The sequence below is a fragment of the Scyliorhinus torazame genome, chromosome 2, assembly GCF_047496885.1.
Source record: "Scyliorhinus torazame isolate Kashiwa2021f chromosome 2, sScyTor2.1, whole genome shotgun sequence".
NCBI classification, from domain to species: Eukaryota; Metazoa; Chordata; class Chondrichthyes; order Carcharhiniformes; family Scyliorhinidae; genus Scyliorhinus; species Scyliorhinus torazame.
This window is the reverse complement of record NC_092708.1, coordinates 867,832-886,454: the sequence shown is the minus strand read 5'-3', so window position 1 is coordinate 886,454 and position 18,623 is coordinate 867,832. Positions and strand designations below refer to the sequence as shown.

Sequence of the window (18,623 nt, the reverse complement as noted above, 5' to 3'; positions counted from 1 at the left end):
GGGCTCAGTCTCAGCGACCCCGGGCTCAGCCCCAGCGACCCCGGGCCCAGTCTCAGTGACCCCGGGCTCAGTCCCAGTGACCCCGGGCTCGGTCTCAGGGACCCCGGGCTCAGTCTCAGGGACCCCGGGCTCTGTCCCAGTGACCCCGGGCTCAGTCTCAGTGACCCCGGGCTCAGTCCCGGTGACCCCGGGCTCAGTCTCAGGGACCCCGGGCTCAGTCTCAGGGACCCCGGGCTCAGTCCCAGTGACCCCGGGCTCAGTCTCAGGGACCCCAGGCTCGAACTCAGGGACCTCTGGCTCAGTCCCAGTGACCTCGGTCTCAGGGACCCCGGACTCAGTCTCAGTGACCCCGGGCTCAGTTTCAGGAACCCCGGGCTCAGTCTCAGGGACCCCGGGCTCAGTCTCAGGGACCCCGGGCTCCATACCGGGGACCCTGGCTCAGTCTCCGGGACCCCGGACTTGGTCTCAGGCACCCCGGGCTCGGTCCCAGTGACCCCGGGCCCAGTCTCAGGGACCCCAGGCTCGAACTCAGGGACCTCTGGCTCAGTCCCAGTGACCTCGGTCTCAGGGACCCCGGACTCAGTCTCAGTGACCCCGGGCTCAGTTTCAGGAACCCCGGGCTCAGTCTCAGGGACCCCGGGCTCAGTCTCAGGGACCCCGGGCTCCATACCAGGGACCCTGGCTCAGTCTCCGGGACCCCGGACTTGGTCTCAGGCACCCCGGGCTCGGTCCAGTCTGTCTTAGGGACCCTGGCCAGTCATTGGTTCCGTCGCTCAGGGCACATTGTTGGCTCACAATTCACAGATGTTGCGCCAAGTCCGGCTCAAGTGCCGCTGCCGCATGTTGTTCAGTGACCTGCAGGTTTTTTTACTCCGGCGCCCCCCTCCTCCATCTCCTGTGATGCATTATGACCAAATCTCCCGGCCGATCAACAACGGGGTCCCGTCCAACAACAACACAGTGCCTCCGGCTGGCAAAGGCAGCAAGTGGCGGGCATGTGGTGCCTGGGCAGGGGAGGAGTACCCTCAGGAGCAGGAATACAATGGCCATGAACAGCCCATGTCCATGGTGAGCCCCTCACCGGAGGAATTTTACCGCAGGAAGTGCGAGGACAGGATGTCTGTCAGCAGCAGCAGCAGTGGATGTAGATCTCCCCAGTGTCGCATCTGTTTCCAGGGTTCAGAGCAGGTGAGTGATCTTCAATCCTAACCATGCTTCCAACTCTCCTGGGTCCCTCATCCCTCCGCTCCCCAACTTCAAAGGGCATTGTTCCAGGAAAAGTATTATGGCACGTTATTAATAAATTCATAAGTTAGAATAGAGTCAGAGAGGTTTAGAGCATGCACCAGACCCATCGGCCCAGCTTGTCCGTGCCGCCCAGTTTTTATCTCTAAGCTAGTCCCACGAGCCCGCATTTGGCCCACATCTCTCTATACCCATCTTTCCCATAGAGCTGTCTAAATGCTTTCGAAAAGGCAAAATTGTACCCATCTCTAAAACTGCCTCTGGCAGCTCGTTCCTGACATTCACCTCCCTGTGTGTGAAAACATTGCTCCTCTGGACCCTTTTGTATCTCTCCCCTCTCACCTTAAACCTAGGCTCTCCAGTTTTAGACTCCCCTCCCTTTGGGAAAAGATGTTGACTATCTAACTTATCCAAGCCCCTCATTATTTTATAGACCTCAGTAAGATCACTCCTCGCTGTCTTCAGGGGATGTCCCGGAGGACTGGAGAATAGCCAATGTTCTTCCTCTGTTTAAGAAGGGTAGCAAGGATAATCCCGGGAACTACAGGCCGGTGAGCCTTACTTCAGTGGTAGGGAAATTACTGGAGAGAATTCTTCGAGACAGGATCTACTCCCATTTGGAAGCAAATGGACGTATTAGTGAGAGGCAGCACGGTTTTGTGAAGGGGAGGTCGTGTCTCACTAACTTGATAGAGTTTTTTGAGGAGGTCACTAAGATGATTGATGCAGGTAGGGCAGTAGATGTTGTCTATATGGACTTCAGTAAGGCCTTTGACAAGGTCCCTCATGGTAGACTAGTACAAAAGGTGAAGTCACACGGGATCAGGGGTGAACTGGCAAGGTGGATACAGAACTGGCTAGGCCATAGAAGGCAGAGGGTAGCAATGGAGGGATGCTTTTCTAATTGGAGGGCTGTGACCAGTGGTGTTCCACAGGGATCAGTGCTGGGACCTTTGCTGTTTGTAGTATATATAAATGATTTGGAGGAAAATGTAACTGATCTGATTAGTAAGTTTGCAGACGACACAAAGGTTGGTGGAATTGCGGATAGCGATGAGGACTGTCTGAGGATACAGCAGGATTTAGATTGTCTGGAGACTTGGGCGGAGAGATGGCAGATGGAGTTTAATCCGGACAAATGTGAGGTAATGCATTTTGGAAGGGCTAATGCAGGTAGGGAATATACAGTGAATGGTAGAACCCTCAAGAGTATTGAAAGTCAAAGAGATCTAGGAGTACAGGTCCACAGGTCATTGAAAGGGGCAACACAGGTGGAGAAGGTAGTCAAGAAGGCATACGGCATGCTTGCCTTCATTGGCCGGGGCATTGAGTATAAGAATTGGCAAGTCATGTTGCAGCTGTATAGAACCTTAGTTAGGCCACACTTGGAGTATAGTGTTCAATTCTGGTCGCCACACTACCAGAAGGATGTGGAGGCTTTAGAGAGGGTGCAGAAGAGATTTACCAGAATGTTGCCTGGTATGGAGGGCATTAGCTATGAGGAGAGTAAAAACAACAGGGTTGAAGAGTAAAAACAACAGGGTTGTGGTGATGGGAGACTTCAACTTCCCCAATATTGACTGGGACTCACTTAGTGCCAGGGGCTTAGACGGGGCAGAGTTTGTAAGGAGCGTCCAGGAGGGCTTCTTAAAACAATATGTAAACAGTCCAACTAGGGAAGGGGCGGTACTGGACCTGGTATTGGGGAATGAGCCCGGCCAGGTGGTAGATGTTTCAGTAGGGGAGCATTTCGGTAACAGTGACCACAATTCAGTAAGTTTTAAAGTACTGGTGGACAAGGATAAGAGTGGTCCGAGGATGAATGTGCTAAATTGGGGGAAGGCTAATTATAACAATATTAGGCGGGAACTGAAGAACATAGATTGGGGGCGGATGTTTGAGGGCAAATCAACATCTGACATGTGGGAGGCTTTCAAGTGTCAGTTGAAAGGAATACAGGACAGGCATGTTCCTGTGAGGAAGAAAGATAAATACGGCAATTTTCGGGAACCTTGGATGACGAGTGATATTGTAGGCCTAGTCAAAAAGAAAAAGGAGGCATTTGTCAGGGCTAAAAGGCTGGGAACAGACGAAGCCTGTGTGGCATATAAGGAAAGTAGGAAGGAACTTAAGCAAGGAGTCAGGAGGGCTAGAAGGGGTCATGAAAAGTCATTGGCAAATAGGGTTAAGGAAAATCCCAAGGCTTTTTACACTTACATAAAAAGCAAGAGGGTAGCCAGGGAAAGGGTTGGCCCACTGAAGGATAGGCAAGGGAATCTATGTGTGGAGCCAGAGGAAATGGGCGAGGTACTAAATGAATACTTTGCATCAGTATTCACCAAAGAGAAGGAATTGGTAGATGTTGAGTCTGGAGAAGGGGGTGTAGATAGCCTGGGTCACATTGTGATCCAAAAAGACGAGGTGTTGGGTGTCTTAAAAAATATTAAGGTAGATAAGTCCCCAGGGCCGGATGGGATCTACCCCAGAATACTGAAGGAGGCTGGAGAGGAAATTGCTGAGGCCTTGACAGAAATCTTTGGATCCTCGCTGTCTTCAGGGGATGTCCCGGAGGACTGGAGAATAGCCAATGTTGTTCCTCTGTTTAAGAAGGGTGGCAGGGATAATCCCGGGAACTACAGGCCGGTGAGCCTTACTTCAGTGGTAGGGAAATTACTGGAGAGAATTCTTCGAGACAGGATCTACTCCCATTTGGAAGCAAAAGGACGTATTAGTGAGAGGCAGCACGGTTTTGTGAAGGGGAGGTCGTGTCTCACTAACTTGATAGAGTTTTTCGAGGAGGTCACTAAGATGATTGATGCAGGTAGGGCAGTAGATGTTGTCTATATGGACTTCAGTAAGGCCTTTGACAAGGTCCCTCATGGTAGACTAGTACAAAAGGTGAAGTCACACGGGATCAGGGGTGAACTGGCAAGGTGGATACAGAACTGGCTAGGCCATAGAAGGCAGAGGGTAGCAATGGAGGGATGCTTTTCTAATTGGAGGGCTGTGACCAGTGGTGTTCCACAGGGATCAGTGCTGGGACCTTTGCTCTTTGTAGTATATATAAATGATTTGGAGGAAAATGTAACTGGTCTGATTAGTAAGTTTGCAGACGACACAAAGGTTGGTGGAATTGCGGATAGCGATGAGGACTGTCTGAGGATACAGCAGGATTTAGATTGTCTGGAGACTTGGGCGGAGAGATGGCAGATGGAGTTTAACCTGGACAAATGTGAGGTAATGCATTTTGGAAGGGCTAATGCAGGTAGGGAATATACAGTGAATGGTAGAACCCTCAAGAGTATTGAAAGTCAAAGAGATCTAGGAGTACAGGTCCACAGATCACTGAAAGGGGCTACACAGGTGGAGAAGGTAGTCAAGAAGGCATACGGCATGCTTGCCTTCATTGGCCGGGGCATTGAGTATAAGAATTGGCAAGTCATGTTGCAGCTGTATAGAACCTTAGTTAGGCCACACTTGGAGTATAGTGTTCAATTCTGGTCGCCACACTACCAGAAGGATGTGGAGGCTTTAGAGAGGGTGCAGAAGAGATTTACCAGAATGTTGCCTGGTATGGAGGGCATAAGCTATGAGGAGCGATTGAATAAACTCGGTTTGTTCTCACTGGAACGAAGGAGGTTGAGGGGCGACCTGATAGAGGTATACAAAATTATGAGGGGCATAGACAGAGTGGATAGTCAGAGGCTTTTCCCCAGGGTAGAGGGGTCAATTACTAGGGGGCATAGGTTTAAGGTGAGAGGGGCAAAGTTTAGAGTAGATGTACGAGGCAAGTTTTTTACGCAGAGGGTAGTGGGTGCCTGGAACTCACTACCGGAGGAGGTAGTGGAGGCAGGGACGATAGGGACATTTAAGGGGCATCTTGACAAATATATGAATAGGATGGGAATAGAAGGATACGGACCCAGGAAGTGTAGAAGATTGTAGTTTAGTCGGGCAGTATGGTCGGCACGGGCTTGGAGGGCCGAAGGGCCTGTTCCTGTGCTGTACATTTCTTTGTTCTTTGTTCTTTGTTGAGAGATTGAATAAACTCGGTTTGTTCTCACTGGAACGAAGGAGGTTGAGGGGCGACCTGATAGAGGTATACAAAATTATGAGGGGCATAGACAGAGTGGATAGTCAGAGGCTTTTCCCCAGGGTAGAGGGGTCAATTACTAGGGGGCATAGGTTTAAGGTGAGAGGGGCAAGGTTTAGAGTAGATGTACGAGGCAAGTTTTTTACGCAGAGGGTAGTGGGTGCCTGGAACTCACTACCGGAGGAGGTAGTGGAAGCAGGGACGATAGGGACATTTAAGGGGCATCTTGACAAATATATGAATAGGATGGGAATAGAAGGATACGGACCCAGGAAGTGTAGAAGATTGTAGTTTAGTCAGGCAGTATGGTCGGCACGGGCTTGGAGGGCCGAAGGGCCTGTTCCTGTGCTGTACATTTCTTTGTTCTTTGTTTGTTCTTTGTAAGCCTCCTACGATCCAGGGGGGAAAGTCTCAGCCATCCAGCCTCTCCTTATAACTTACAATAGGGGCTGGCTTAGCTTTTTGGGCCAAACAGCTGGTTTGTGATGCAGAACAAGGCCAGCAGCGCGGGTTCAATTCCCGTACCAGCTGAGAATTCTGAATTCTCCCTCTGTGTACCTGAACAGGCTCCGGAATGTGGCGACTAGGGGCTTTTCACAGTAACTTCATTGCGCTGTTAATGTAAGCCTGTTTGTGACAATAAAGATTATTTACATTTTAACTCAAACCATCAAGTCCCGATAGCATCCTAGTAAATCTTTTCTGCACTCTTTAACTTTAATAATATTCTTTCTACAATAGGGTGACCAGAACTGTACACAATATTCCAAGTGTGGCCTCACTAATGTCTTGTACAAGTTCATAAGATATAGGAGGAGAATTAGGCCATTCGGCCCATTGAGTCTGTTCTGCCATTCTATCATAGAACATTACAGCGCAGTACAGGCCCTTCGGCCCTCGATGTTGCGCCGACCTGTGAAACCAATCTAAAGCCCATCTACACTATTCCCTTATCGTCCATATGTCTATCCAATGACCATTTGAATGCCCTTAGTGTTGGCGAGTCCACGACTGTTGCAGGCAGGGTATTCCACGCCCTTACTACTCTCTGAGTAAAGAACCTACCTCTGACATCTGTCTTATATCTATCTCCCCTCAATTTAAAGCTATGTCCCCTCGTGCTAGACATCACCATCCGAGGAAAAAGGCTCTCACTGTCCACCCTATCTAATCCTCTGATCATCTTGTATGCCTCAATTAAGTCACCTCTTAACCTTCTTCTCTCCAACGAAAACAGCCTTAAGTCGCTCAGCCTTTCCTCATAAGATCTTCCCTCCATACCAGGAAACATCCTGGTAAATCTCCTCTGCACCCTTTCCAATGCTTCCACATCATTCCTATAATGCGGCGACCAGAATTGCACGCAATACTCCAAATGCGGCCGCATCAAGTTTTGTACAGCTGCAACATGACCTCATGGCTCCGAAACTCAATCCCTCTACCAATAAAAGCTAACACACCATACTCATTCTGAACAACCATCTCAACCTGGGTGGCAACTTTCAGGGATCTATGTACATGGCCACCGAGATCTCTCTGTTCATCCACACTACCAAGAATCTTACCATTAGCTCAATACTCTGTATTCCTGTTACTCCTTCCAAAATGAATCACCTCACACTTTTCTGCATTAAACTCCCATTTGCCACTTCTCAGCCAAGCCCAGTCCAGCCTTATCTATGTCCCCCTGTAACCTGCAACATCCTTCCGCACTGTCCACAACTCCACCGACTTTAGTGTCATCTGCAAATTTACTCACCCATCCTTCTACGCCCTCCTCCAGGTCATTTATAAAAATGACAAACAGCAGTGGCCCCAAAACAGATCCTTGTGGTACACCACTAGTAACTGAACTCCAGTCTGAACATTTCCCATCAACCACCACCCTTTGTCTTCTTACAGCTAGCCAACTTCTGATCCAAACTGCTAAATCACCCTGAATCCCATGCCTCCGTATTTTCTGCACTAGCCTACCATGGGGAACCTTATCAAACGCTTTACTGAAATCCATATACACCACAACAACTGCTTTACCCTCATCCACCTGTCTGGTCACCTTCTCAAAGAACTCAATAAGGTTTGTGAGGCACGACCTACCCTTCACAAAACTGTGTTGACTATCCCTAATCAAATTATTCCTTTCTAGATGATTATACACCCTATCTCTTATAAACCTTTCCAAGACTTTGCCCACAACAGAAGTAAGGCTCACTGGTCTATAGTTACCGGGCTCTACTCCCCTTTTTGAACAAGGGGACAACATTTGCTGTCCTCCAGTCTTCTGGCACTATTCCTGTAGACAATGATGACACAAAGATCAAAGCCAAAGGCTCAGCAATTTCTTCCCGAGCTTCCCAGAGAATCCTAGGATAAATCTCATCCGGCCCAGGGGACTTAACTATTTTCACACTTTCCAGAATTGCTAACACCTCCTCCTTATGAACCTCAAGCCCGTCTAGTCTAGTAGCCTGTATCTCGGTATTCTCCTCGACAACATTGTCTTTTTCCTGTGTGAATACTGACGACAAATATTCATTTAGCAACTGTCCTATCTCCTTGGACTGCACGCACAACTTCCCACTACTGTCCTTGACTGGCCCTACTCTTACCCTAGTCATTCTTTTATTCCTGACATATCTATAGAAAGCTTTAGGGTTATCCTTGATCCTACCTGGCAAAGACTTCTCATGTCCCCTCCTGGCTCTTCTCAGCTCTCTCTTTAGGTCCTTCCTAGCTAACCTGTAACTCTCAAGCGCCCTAACTGAACCTTCATGTCTCATCTTTACATAAGCCTCCATTCAGCACGGTAGCATTGTGGATAGCACAATTGCTTCACAGATCCATGGTCCCAGGTTCGATTCCAGCTTGGGTCATTGTCTGTGCGGAGTCTGCACGTCCTCCCCGTGTCTGCGTGGGTTTCCTCCGGGTGCTCCGGTTTCCTCCCACAGTCCAAAGATGTGCGGGTTAGGTGAATTGGCCAATGATAAATTGCCCTTAATGTCCAAATTGCCCTTGGTGATGGGTGGAGGTGTTGAGTTTGGGTAGGGTGCTCTTTCCAAGAGCTGGTGCAGACTCAAGGGGCCGAATGGCCTCCTTCTGCACTGTAAATTCAATGATAATCTATGATTAATCTAGGACAAAGGTTCGGCACAACATCGTGGGCCGAAGGGCCTGTTCTGTGCTGTATTTTCTATGTTCTATGTTCTATGTTCTTCCTCTTGACAAGTGATTCAACTACTTTAGTAAACCACGGTTCCCTCGCTCGACCACTTCCGCCCTGCCTGACAGGTACATAAGGTCACGCAGTAGCTGTTCCTTGAACAAGCTCCAGTTTCCTTCCCCATCCTATGCATCCTAAATCTTGCCTCATCGCATCATAATTGCCTTTCCCCCAGATATAACTCTTGCCCTGCGGTATATACCTATCCCTTTCCATCGCTACTGTAAACGTAACCAAATTCTGGTCACTATCACCAAAGTGCTCACCTACCTCCAAATCCAACACCTGGCCTGGTTCATTACCACGTACCAAATCCAATGTGGCCTTGCCTCTTGTTGGCCTATCTGCATACTGTGTCAGGAAACCCTCCTGCACACATCCAAAAACGGACCCATCTAACGTACTCGAACTGTAGCGTTTGCAGTCAATATTTGGAAAGTTAAAGTCCCCCATAACAACTACCCTGTTACTTTCGCTCCTATCCAGAATCATCTTTACAATCCTTTCCTCTACATCTCTGGAACTTTTCCGAGGCCTCTCCTTTCCTGTGTCTAACCTCAGCCCATACTACCTCAGTAGACGAGTCCTCATCAAACGTCTTTACTGCCACCGTAATACTGTCCTTGACCAGCAATGCCACACCTCACCCTCTTTTACCACCTTCCCTGAGCTTACTGAAATATCTAAACCCCAGAACCTGCAACAACCATTCCTGTCCCTGCTCTATCCATGTCTCCGAAATGGCTACAACATCGAAGTCCCAGGTACCAATCCATGCTGCAAGTTCACACACCTTATTCCGGGTGCTCCTGGCGTTAAAGTAGACACACTTCAAACCACCTTCCTGCCTGCTGGTACCCTCCTGCAACCTTGAAACCTTACTCATGACCTCACTACTCTCAGCCTCCTGTATACTGGAGCTACAATTCAGGTTCCCCAACCCCTGCTGAATTAGTTTAAACCCTCCCGAAGAGCATTAGCAATTTCCCCTCCAGGATATCAGTACCCCTCTGGTCCAGGTGTAGACCATCCCGTTTGTAGAGGCCCCACCTACCCCAGGATGAGACCCAATTATCCAGGTATCTGAAACTCTCCATCCTGCATGGCTGATATGTTCCTCATCTGCTACCTACAATGTTACAGAGCAAGAGCTGGATTGCGAAATCAGCCAGAGTATCTCCTCCCTCGAACACATAACTAGGACCGGGAGTCGGCAATTTAGCCACCCGAGCCTAACACCCCCAATGTAATCATGGTTGATCCTATCCTGGCCTCAACTCCACCGTCCTGCCCGTTCTCCATAAGCCTTAAACCCATTACCAATTAAAAATCTGTCTAACTCCTTAAATTTACTCACTTTCCCAGCATCCACCGCACTCTGGGGTAGCAAATTCCACAAATTCACAACCCTTTGGGAGAAGTAGTTTCTCCTCAAATCTGTTTTAAATTTGCAACCTCTTATTCTAAGATTATGACCTCTTGTTCTCGAATGCGCCACAACAGGAAGTGTCTGCTCCACATCTTAGCACAGTGAGCTAAGACAGCTGGCTTGTAATACAGAACATGACCAGCAGCGCGGGTTCAATTCCCGTTCCAGCCTCCCTGAACACGTACCGGAATGTGGCGACTAGGGATTTTTCACAGTAACTTCATTGAAGCCTACTTGTGACAATAAGTGATTATTATTATTATTACTTTATTCATACCTTTTAGCATCTTGTATATCTCAATTAGCTCTCCCCTCATTCTTCTAAACTCTAGAGAGTATCGGCCTGAACTGTTCAATCTTCCCTCATACGACAAACCCCATACCTCTGGAATCAATCTAGTGAACCTCCTCTGAACTGCCTCCAATACCACTACATCTTTCCTCAAATAAGGGGACCAAAACTGTGCACAGTACTCCAGGTGCGGTCTTACCAATGCCTTGTACAGTTGCAGCAACACTTCCTTACCTTTATTCTCAATTCTCTTTGCTATAAATGCCAACATTCCATTTCCTTTCCTTATTATCTGCTGTACCTGCATGCTCGTTTTCTGTGACTCATGCAGGACCCCCAGATCCCTCTGCATCGGAGCTCCCCGAAGTCTCTCCTCATTTAGATAATAAGTTGCCTTCCCATTTTTCAACTAAAATGCATGACCTCACACTTATCCACGTTAAACTCCATCTGCCACATTTTGGCCCACTCTCCTAACCTATCTATATCCATTTGTAAGGTTCTTATTTCCTCATTACAACTTACTGTCCCACCTACTTTTGTGTCATCTGCAAATTTGGCTACAGAACCTTCTATCCTTGTATGCAAGTCATTAACATAGATTGTAAATAGCTGGGACTCAAGGACCGAACCCTGTGACCCCCCACTAGTTACATCTTGCCATCCAGAAAAAGACCCATTTGCCCCGACTCTCTGTCTCCTGTCCTTCAGCCAGTCTTCTATCCAAGATAATAAATTTCCCCTAATCCCATGCGATCTCACCTTGTGAATTAACCTTCTGTGCGGCACCTTATCAAACGCCTGCCGGAAGCCCAGATATATTACATCTACCGGATTCCCATTATCCACTTTGCTTGTTACACCTTCGAAGAACTCAAGCAAATTAGTCAAACATGATTTACCCTTCGTAAAACCATGCTGACTCTGAGGGACAGCGCTTTGGCTTTCCAAATGTCCTGATATTACGTCCTTGATAATTGATTCTAACAATTTTCCAACAACAGATGTTAAACTAATTGGTCTGTAATTTCCCACATTCTGCCTCCCTCCCATTTTGAATAAGGGCGTTACATTCGCATTTTTCCAATCCACTGGAACCTTTCCCGTGTTCATGGAATTTTGGAATATGGATCCATTATCTCCACTACCAGTCCCTTTAACACCCTAGGATGTAGGCCAGCAGGCCCTGGGGACTTGTCTGCCCTCAATCCCAAGAGTTTGTTGAGTACCGTTTCCCTATTGATGCTGATTGTTCCAAGTTCCACACTTTCTATTCCCTCTGAAATGTCCATTCCCATAGGAATGGTACTAGTGTCCTCTACCTGTCACAAGTAGGCTTCAAATGAAGTTACTGTGAAAAGCCCCTAGTCGCCATATTCCGGCGCCTGTTCGGGGAGGCTGGTACGGGAATCGAACCGTGCTGCTGGCCTGCCTTGGTCTGCTTTAAAAGCCAACGATTTATCCCAGTGTGCTAAACCAGTCACTTGAAAACTGAGGCCCTTTGAAAACAAAGTATTGACTTAGCATCTCTGCCATTTCTGTGTTCCCCACTATTAACTCACCAGTTTCATCTTCCAAGGGGCCAACATTCACCTGAGTAACTCTCTTCCCTTCATTGTACCTGTGGAAGGTTTTGTTATCCTTTTTGATATTCTATGCGCGTTTTTTTTCGTAATTTACCTTAGCTTTTTTAAATTACTTTTTTAGTATCCCTTTGTTTATCTTTGAAAGTTCCCCAATCTTCCAGCCTGCCACTAGCCTTTGCAATATGTCATAACTTAGTTTTTGTCTTTATGATGTCCTTGACCATTTTGTTTAGCCATGGATGTTTTTTACCCCTCTTCCCATCTTTCTTCCTCACTGGGATATATTTTAGTTGTGAGGAATTGAGTATCTCCTTAAACATCTGCCACTGCTCATCCGCTGTCCTACGTTTCAGTCTTCCTGCCCAGTCTATATGGGCCAAACCTGACCTCAAGCTTATGTAATTTCCTTTGTTTAATTCCAGAACACTGGTGTGGGACTCCACTTTGCCTCCAAATTGAAATTTGAATTCTACCATACTATAGCCTAGTGGATCCTTAACTGTGAGGTCATTAATTAATCCCTCCTCATTACACAATACCAAATCCAGAGTCGTCTCCTCCCTTTTTGGTTCCCCAACATACTGTTCCAGGAAACAATCTTGAATACATTCAGTGAACTCTGCCTCCAGGCTACCCTTGCCAATTTGATTCCTCCAGTCCATGTGCATATTAAAATCACCCATGATTATTGCCGTAACATTTTTGCAAGCTCCCTGTATTTCCTGGTTTATACTGTGCCCCACTGCGGAGCTGCTGTTTGGCGACCTGCCGATTACGCCAACCAAGGACTTCTTCCCTTTATTATTTCTTATTTCTGCCCAGACTGATTCCACATCTTGTTCTACGGTGCTTATGGCATTTCTCATTCCAGCACGGATCCCTTGTCTCACCAGCAGGGCTGCGCCACCTCCTTCTCCTTTCACCGTATCTTTCCGAAAGATTGTGTACCCTTGGATATTCAATTCCCAGACCTCGGGCACGATTCTCCGCTCCCGCGCCGGTTGGGAGAATCGCCTGGGTCACCAGATTTTCCTGCGACGCTGGTCCGACGCCCTCCCGCAATTCTCCCAAGCGGCGAGAACGGGCCCGTCGAGTTCCGCGCGGCGCAGGCCGGAGAATCGCCCGAGACACCCAAAAAGGCGATTCTCCGGCACCCCCGCTATTCTCAGGGCCGGATCCCCGCTATTCTCAGGGCCGGATGGGCCGAAGTACCGACGGCGTGACCCCAGTTCACGCCGTCGCCGTTCACACCTGCTATTTAAACTCGTCAGCCAGCACGGACCAGTGAGGAGGTGAGCGGACTGTCCCGCAGCTCCTGGAGACCGGGCCGGCTTCCCCGAGAAGGCTGCGGCAAACGGGGGGATGAGGGAGAGTGTGCAGGTGGGAGGGGGGTGAGGGAGAGTGTGCAGGTGGGAGGGGGGTGAGGGAGAGAGTGCAGGTGGGAGGGGGATGAGGGAGAGTGTGCAGGTGGGAGGGGGGTGAGGGAGAGTGTGCAGGTGGGAGGGGGGTGAGGGAGAGAGTGCAGGTGGGAGGGGGATGAGGGAGAGTGTGCAGGTGGGAGGGGGGTGAGGGAGAGAGTGCAGGTGGGAGGGGGGTGAGGGAGAGTGTGCAGTTGGGAAGGGGGTGAGGGAGAGTGTGCAGGTGGGAGGGGGGTGAGGGAGAGTGTGCAGGTGGGAGAGGGGATGAGGGAGAGTGTGCAGGTGGGAGGGGGGGTGAGGGAGAGTGTGCAGGTGGGAGGGGGGGAGGGAGAGTGTGCAGGTGGGAGGGGGGTGAGGGAGAATGTGCAGTTGGGAGGGGGGTGAGGGAGAGTGTGCAGTTGGGAGGGGGGTGAGGGAGAGTGTGCAGTTGGGAGGGGGGTGAGGGAGAGTGTGCAGGTGGTAGGGGGGTGAGGGAGAGTGTGCAGGTGGGAGGGGGGTGAGGGAGAGTGTGCAGGTGGGAGGGGGGATGAGGGAGAGTGTGCAGGTGGGAGGGGGGTGAGGGAGAGTGTGCAGGTGGGAGGGGGTGAGGGAGAGTGTGCAGGTGGGAGGAGGGGTGAGGGAGAGTGTGCAGGTGGGAGGGGGATGAGGGAGAGTGCAGGTGGGAGGGGGGGTGAGGGAGAGTGTGCAGGTGGGAGGGGGGTGAGGGAGAGTGTGCAGGTGGGAGGGGGGTGAGGGAGAGTGTGCAGGTGGGAGGGGGGTGAGGGAGAGTGTGCAGGTGGGAGGGGGGATGTGGGAGAGTGTGCAGGTGGGAGGGGGGTGAGGGAGAGGATGCAGGTGGGAGGGGGGGTGAGGGAGAGTGTTCAGGTGGGAGGGGGTGAGGGCGAGTGTGCAGGTGGGAGGGGATGTGTGGGAGAGTGTGCAGGTGGGGGGGGTGAGGGAGAGTGTGCAGGTGGGGGGGTGAGGGAGAGTGTGCAGGTGGGAGGGGGGTGAGGGAGAGTGTGCAGGTGGGAGGGGGGTGAGGGAGGGTGTGCAGGTGGGAGGGGGTGTGTGGGAGAGTGTGCAGGTGGGGGGGGTGAGGGAGAGTGTGCAGGTGGGGGGGGGGGTGAGGGAGAGTGTGCAGGTGGGGGGGGTGAGAGAGAGTGTGCAGGTGGGAGGGGGGTGAGGGAGAGTGTGCAGGTGGGAGGGGGGTGAGGGAGGGTGTGCAGGTGGGAGGGGGTGTGTGGGAGAGTGTGCAGGTGGGGGGGGTGAGGGAGAGTGTGCAGGTGGGGGGGGGGGTGAGGGAGAGTGCAGGTGGGAGGGGGGGTGAGGGATAGTGTGCAGGTGGGGGGGGTGAGGGAGAGTGTGCAGGTGGGAGGGGGTGAGGGAGAGTGTGCAGGTGGGAGGGGGGTGAGGGAGGGTGTGCAGGTGGGAGGGGGTGTGTGGGAGAGTGTTCAGGTGGGGGGGGTGAGGGAGAGGGCAGGTGGGAGGGGGGGTGAGGGATAGTGCAGGTGGGAGGAGGGTGTGGGAGTGTGTGCAGGTGGGAGAGGGGGTGAGGGAGAGTGCGCAGGTGGGGGGGGATGAGGGAGCGGCGTGCAGGTGGGAGGGGGGTGAGGGAGAGTGTGCAGGTGGAAGGGGGGTGAGGGAGAGTGTGCAGGTGGGAGGGGGGTGAGAGAGGGTGTGCAGGTGGGAGGGGGTGTGTGGGAGAGTGTGCAGGTGGGGGGTGAGGGAGAGTGTGCAGGTGGGGGGGGGTGAGGGAGAGTGCAGGTGGGGGGGTGAGGGAGAGTGTGCAGGTGGGAGGGGGGGTGAGGGAGAGTGTGCAGGTGGGAGGGGGTGAGGGAGGGTGTGCAGGTGGGAGGGGGTGTGTGGGAGAGTGTGCAGGTGGGGGGGTGAGGGAGAGTGCAGGTGGGAGGGGGGGGTGAGGGATAGTGCAGGTGGGAGGGAGGGTGTGGGAGTGTGTGCAGGTGGGAGGGGGGGTGAGGGAGAGTGTGCAGGTGGGAGGGGGGGTGTGGGAGTGTGTGCAGGTGGGGGGGGATGAGGGAGCGGCGTGCAGGTGGGAGGGGGGTGAGGGAGAGTGTGCAAGTGGGAGGAGGGGGTTAGGGAGTGTGTGCAGGTGGGAGGGGGGTGAGGGAGAGTGTGCAGGTGGGAGGGGGGGTTAGGGAGAGTGTGCAGGTGGGAGGGGGGGTGAGGGAGAGTGTGCAGGTGCGAGGAGGGGGTTAGGGAGTGTGTGCAGGTGGGGAGGGGGTGAGGGAGAGTGCAGGTGGGAGGGGGTGTGTGGGAGAGTGTGCAGGTGGGAGGGGGTGAGGGAGAGTGTGCAGGTGGGAGGGGGGGTGAGGGAGAGTTTGCAGGTGGGAGGGGGGATGAGGGAGAGTGTGCAGGTGGGAGGGGGGTGTGGGAGTGTGTGCAGGTGGGGGGGGGGTGAGAGAGAGTTTGCAGGTGGGAGGGGGGATGAGGGAGAGTGTGCAGGTGGGAGGGGGGTGAGGGAGAGTGTGCAGGTGGGAGGGGGGTGAGGGAGCGGCGTGCAGGTGGGAGGGGGGTGAGGGAGAGTGTGCAGGTGGGAGGAGGGGGTTAGGGAGAGTGTGCAGGTGGGAGGGGGGGTGAGGGCGAGTGTGCAGGTGGGAGGGGGGTGTGGGAGTGTGTGCAGGTGGGGGGGGTGAGGGAGAGTGTGCAGGTGGGAGGGGGGTGTGGGAGTGTGTGCAGGTGGGGGGGGGGGTGAGGGAGAGTTTGCAGGTGGGAGGGGGGTGAGAGAGTGTGCAGGTGGGAGGGGGGGTGTGGGTGAGTGTGCAGGTGGGAGGGGGGTGAGAGAGTGTGCAGGTGGGAGGGGGGGTGAGGGAGAGTGTGCAGGTGGGAGGGGGGTGTGGGAGTGTGTGCAGGTGGGGGGGGGGGGTGAGGGAGAGTTTGCAGGTGGGAGGGGGGTGAGAGAGTGTGCAGGTGGGAGGGGGGGTGTGGGAGTGTGTGCAGGTGGGAGGGGGTGTGTGGGAGAGTGTGCAGGTGGGAGGAGGGTGAGGGAGAGTGTGCAGGTGGGAGGGGGGTGTGGGAGTGTGTGCAGGTGGGAGGGGGGTGAGGGAGAGTGTGCAGGTGGGAGGGGGGGTGTGGGAGTGTGTGCAGGTGGGAGGGGGGGTGTGGGAGAGTGTGCAGGTGGGAGGGGGTGTGTGGGAGTGTGTGCAGGTGGGAGGGGGGTGAGGGAGAGTGTGCAGGTGGGAGGGGGGTGAGGGAGAGTGTGCAGGTGGGAGAGGGGTGAGGGAGAGTGTGCAGGTGGGAGGGGGGTGAGGGAGAGTGTGCAGGTGGGAGGGGGGTGAGGGAGAGTGTGCAGGTGGGAGGGGGGTGAGGGAGTGTGTGCAGGTGGGGGGGGGTGAGGGAGAGTTTGCAGGTGGGAGGGGGGGTGAGAGAGTGTGCAGGTGGGAGGGGGGGTGTGGGTGAGTGTGCAGGTGGGAGGGGGTGAGGGAGAGTGTGCAGGTGGGAGGGGGGTGTGGGAGTGTGTGCAGGTGGGGCGGGGGTGAGGGAGAGTTTGCAGGTGGGAGGGGGGTGAGAGAGTGTGCAGGTGGGAGGGGGGGTGTGGGAGAGTGTGCAGGTGGGAGGAGGGTGAGGGAGAGTGTGCAGGTGGGAGGGGGGTGTGGGAGTGTGTGCAGGTGGGAGGGGGGGTGTGGGAGAGTGTGCAGGTGGGAGGGGGGGTGTGGGAGTGTGTGCAGGTGGGAGGGGGGTGAGGGAGAGTGTGCAGGTGGGAGGGGGGTGAGGGAGAGTGTGCAGGTGGGAGAGGGGTGAGGGAGAGTGTGCAGGTGGGAGGGGGGTGAGGGAGAGTGTGCAGGTGGGAGGGGGGTGAGGGAGAGTGTGCAGGTGGGAGGGGGGTGAGGGAGAGTGTGCAGGTGGGGGGGTTGAGGGAGAGTGTGCAGGTGGGAGGGGGGTGAGGGAGAGTGTGCAGGTGGGAGGGGGGGTGTGGGAGTGTGTGCAGGTGGGAGGGGGGTGAGGGAGAGTGTGCAGGTGGGAGGGGGGTGAGGGAGAGTGTGCAGGTGGGAGGGGGGTGAGGGAGAGTGTGCAGGTGGGAGGGGGGTGAGAGAGAGTGTGCAGGTGGGAGGGGGGGTGAGGGAGAGAGTGCAGGTGGGGAGGGGTGAGGGAGAGTGTGCAGGTGGGAGGGGGGTGAGGGAGAGTGTGCAGGTGGGAGGAGGGTGAGGGAGAGTGTGCAGGTGGGGGGGGGTGAGGGGGAGTTTGCAGGTGGGAGGGGGGTGAGGGAGCAGCGTGCAGGTGGGAGGGGGGTGAGGGAGAGTGTGGCGGTGGGAGGGGGGTGAGGGAGAGTGTGGCGGTGGGAGGGGGGTGAGGGAGAGTGTGCAGGTGGGGGGGGGTGAGGGAGAGTGTGCAGGTGGGAGGGGGGTGAGGGAGAGTGTGCAGGTGGGGGGGGGTGAGGGAGAGTGTGCAGGTGGGGGGGGGTGAGGGAGAGTGTGGCGGTGGGAGGGGGGGAGGGAGAGTGTGCAGGTGGGAGGGGGGGTGAGGGAGAGTGTGCAGGTGGGAGGAGGGTGAGGGAGAGTGTGGAGGTGGGAGGGGGGTGAGGGAGAGTGTGCAGGTGGGGGGGGGTGAGGGAGAGTGTGGAGGTGGGAGGGGGGTGAGGGAGAGTGTGCAGGTGGGGGGGGGTGAGGGAGAGTGTGGCGGTGGGAGGGGGGGAGGGAGAGTGTGCAGGTGGGAGGGGGGGTGAGGGAGAGTGTGCAGGTGGGAGGGGGGGTGAGGGAGAGTGTGCAGGTGGGGGGGGGGAGGGAGAGTGTGCAGGTGGGAGGGGGGTGAGGGAGAGTGTGCAGGTGGGAGGGGGGTGAGGGAGAGCGTGCAGGTGGGAGGGGGTGAGGGAGAGTGTGCAGGTGGGAGGGGGGTGAGGGAGAGTGTGCAGGTGGGAGGGGGGGTGAGGGAGAGTGTGCAGGTGGGGGGGGGGAGGGAGAGTGTGCAGGTGGGAGGGGGGTGAGGGAGAGTGTGCAGGTGGGAGGGGGTGAGGGAGAGTGTGCAGGTGGGAGGGGGGTGAGGGAGAGCGTGCAGGTGGGAGGGGGGGAGGGAGAGTGTGCAGGTGGGAGGGGGGTGAGGGAGAGTGTGCAGGTGGGAGGGGGTGAGGGAGAGTGTGCAGGTGGGAGGGGGGTGAGGGAGAGTGTGCAGGTGGGGGGGGGTGAGGGAGAGTGTGCGGGGGGGGGGGTGAGGGAGAGTGTGGAGGTGGGAGGGGGGGTGGGAGAGTGTGGATGGTATCGTCCATCCGCAGATGCAACATGTCAGCCGCCCTGATAGGGCAGGACGGTGACGAGGACAAGGCCGCAGGGTGCGTGTGGCTGATGGGCACAGGCGACTGGCACACTGGGAGGAGTACGGTGTGAACTGACCGTTGGACACAGATAGTGA

The 18,623-nt window shown here is 54.2% G+C and overlaps 1 protein-coding gene across 2 annotated transcripts in view; it reads left to right on the top strand.

Moving 5' to 3' along the window:
• Positions 1 to 201: 201 nt before the first annotated feature.
• LOC140407745 (E3 ubiquitin-protein ligase MARCHF4-like) overlaps positions 202 to 18,623 on the top strand; it is a 409,595-nt gene continuing 391,173 nt past the window's right edge. For both annotated transcript variants that reach the window (XM_072495033.1, XM_072495034.1), the window contains exon 1: positions 202 to 1,188. In XM_072495033.1, the coding sequence (XP_072351134.1) occupies positions 805 to 1,188 (384 nt within the window). In that variant the 5' untranslated portion in view covers positions 202 to 804. The remainder of the gene's footprint in view (positions 1,189 to 18,623) is intronic.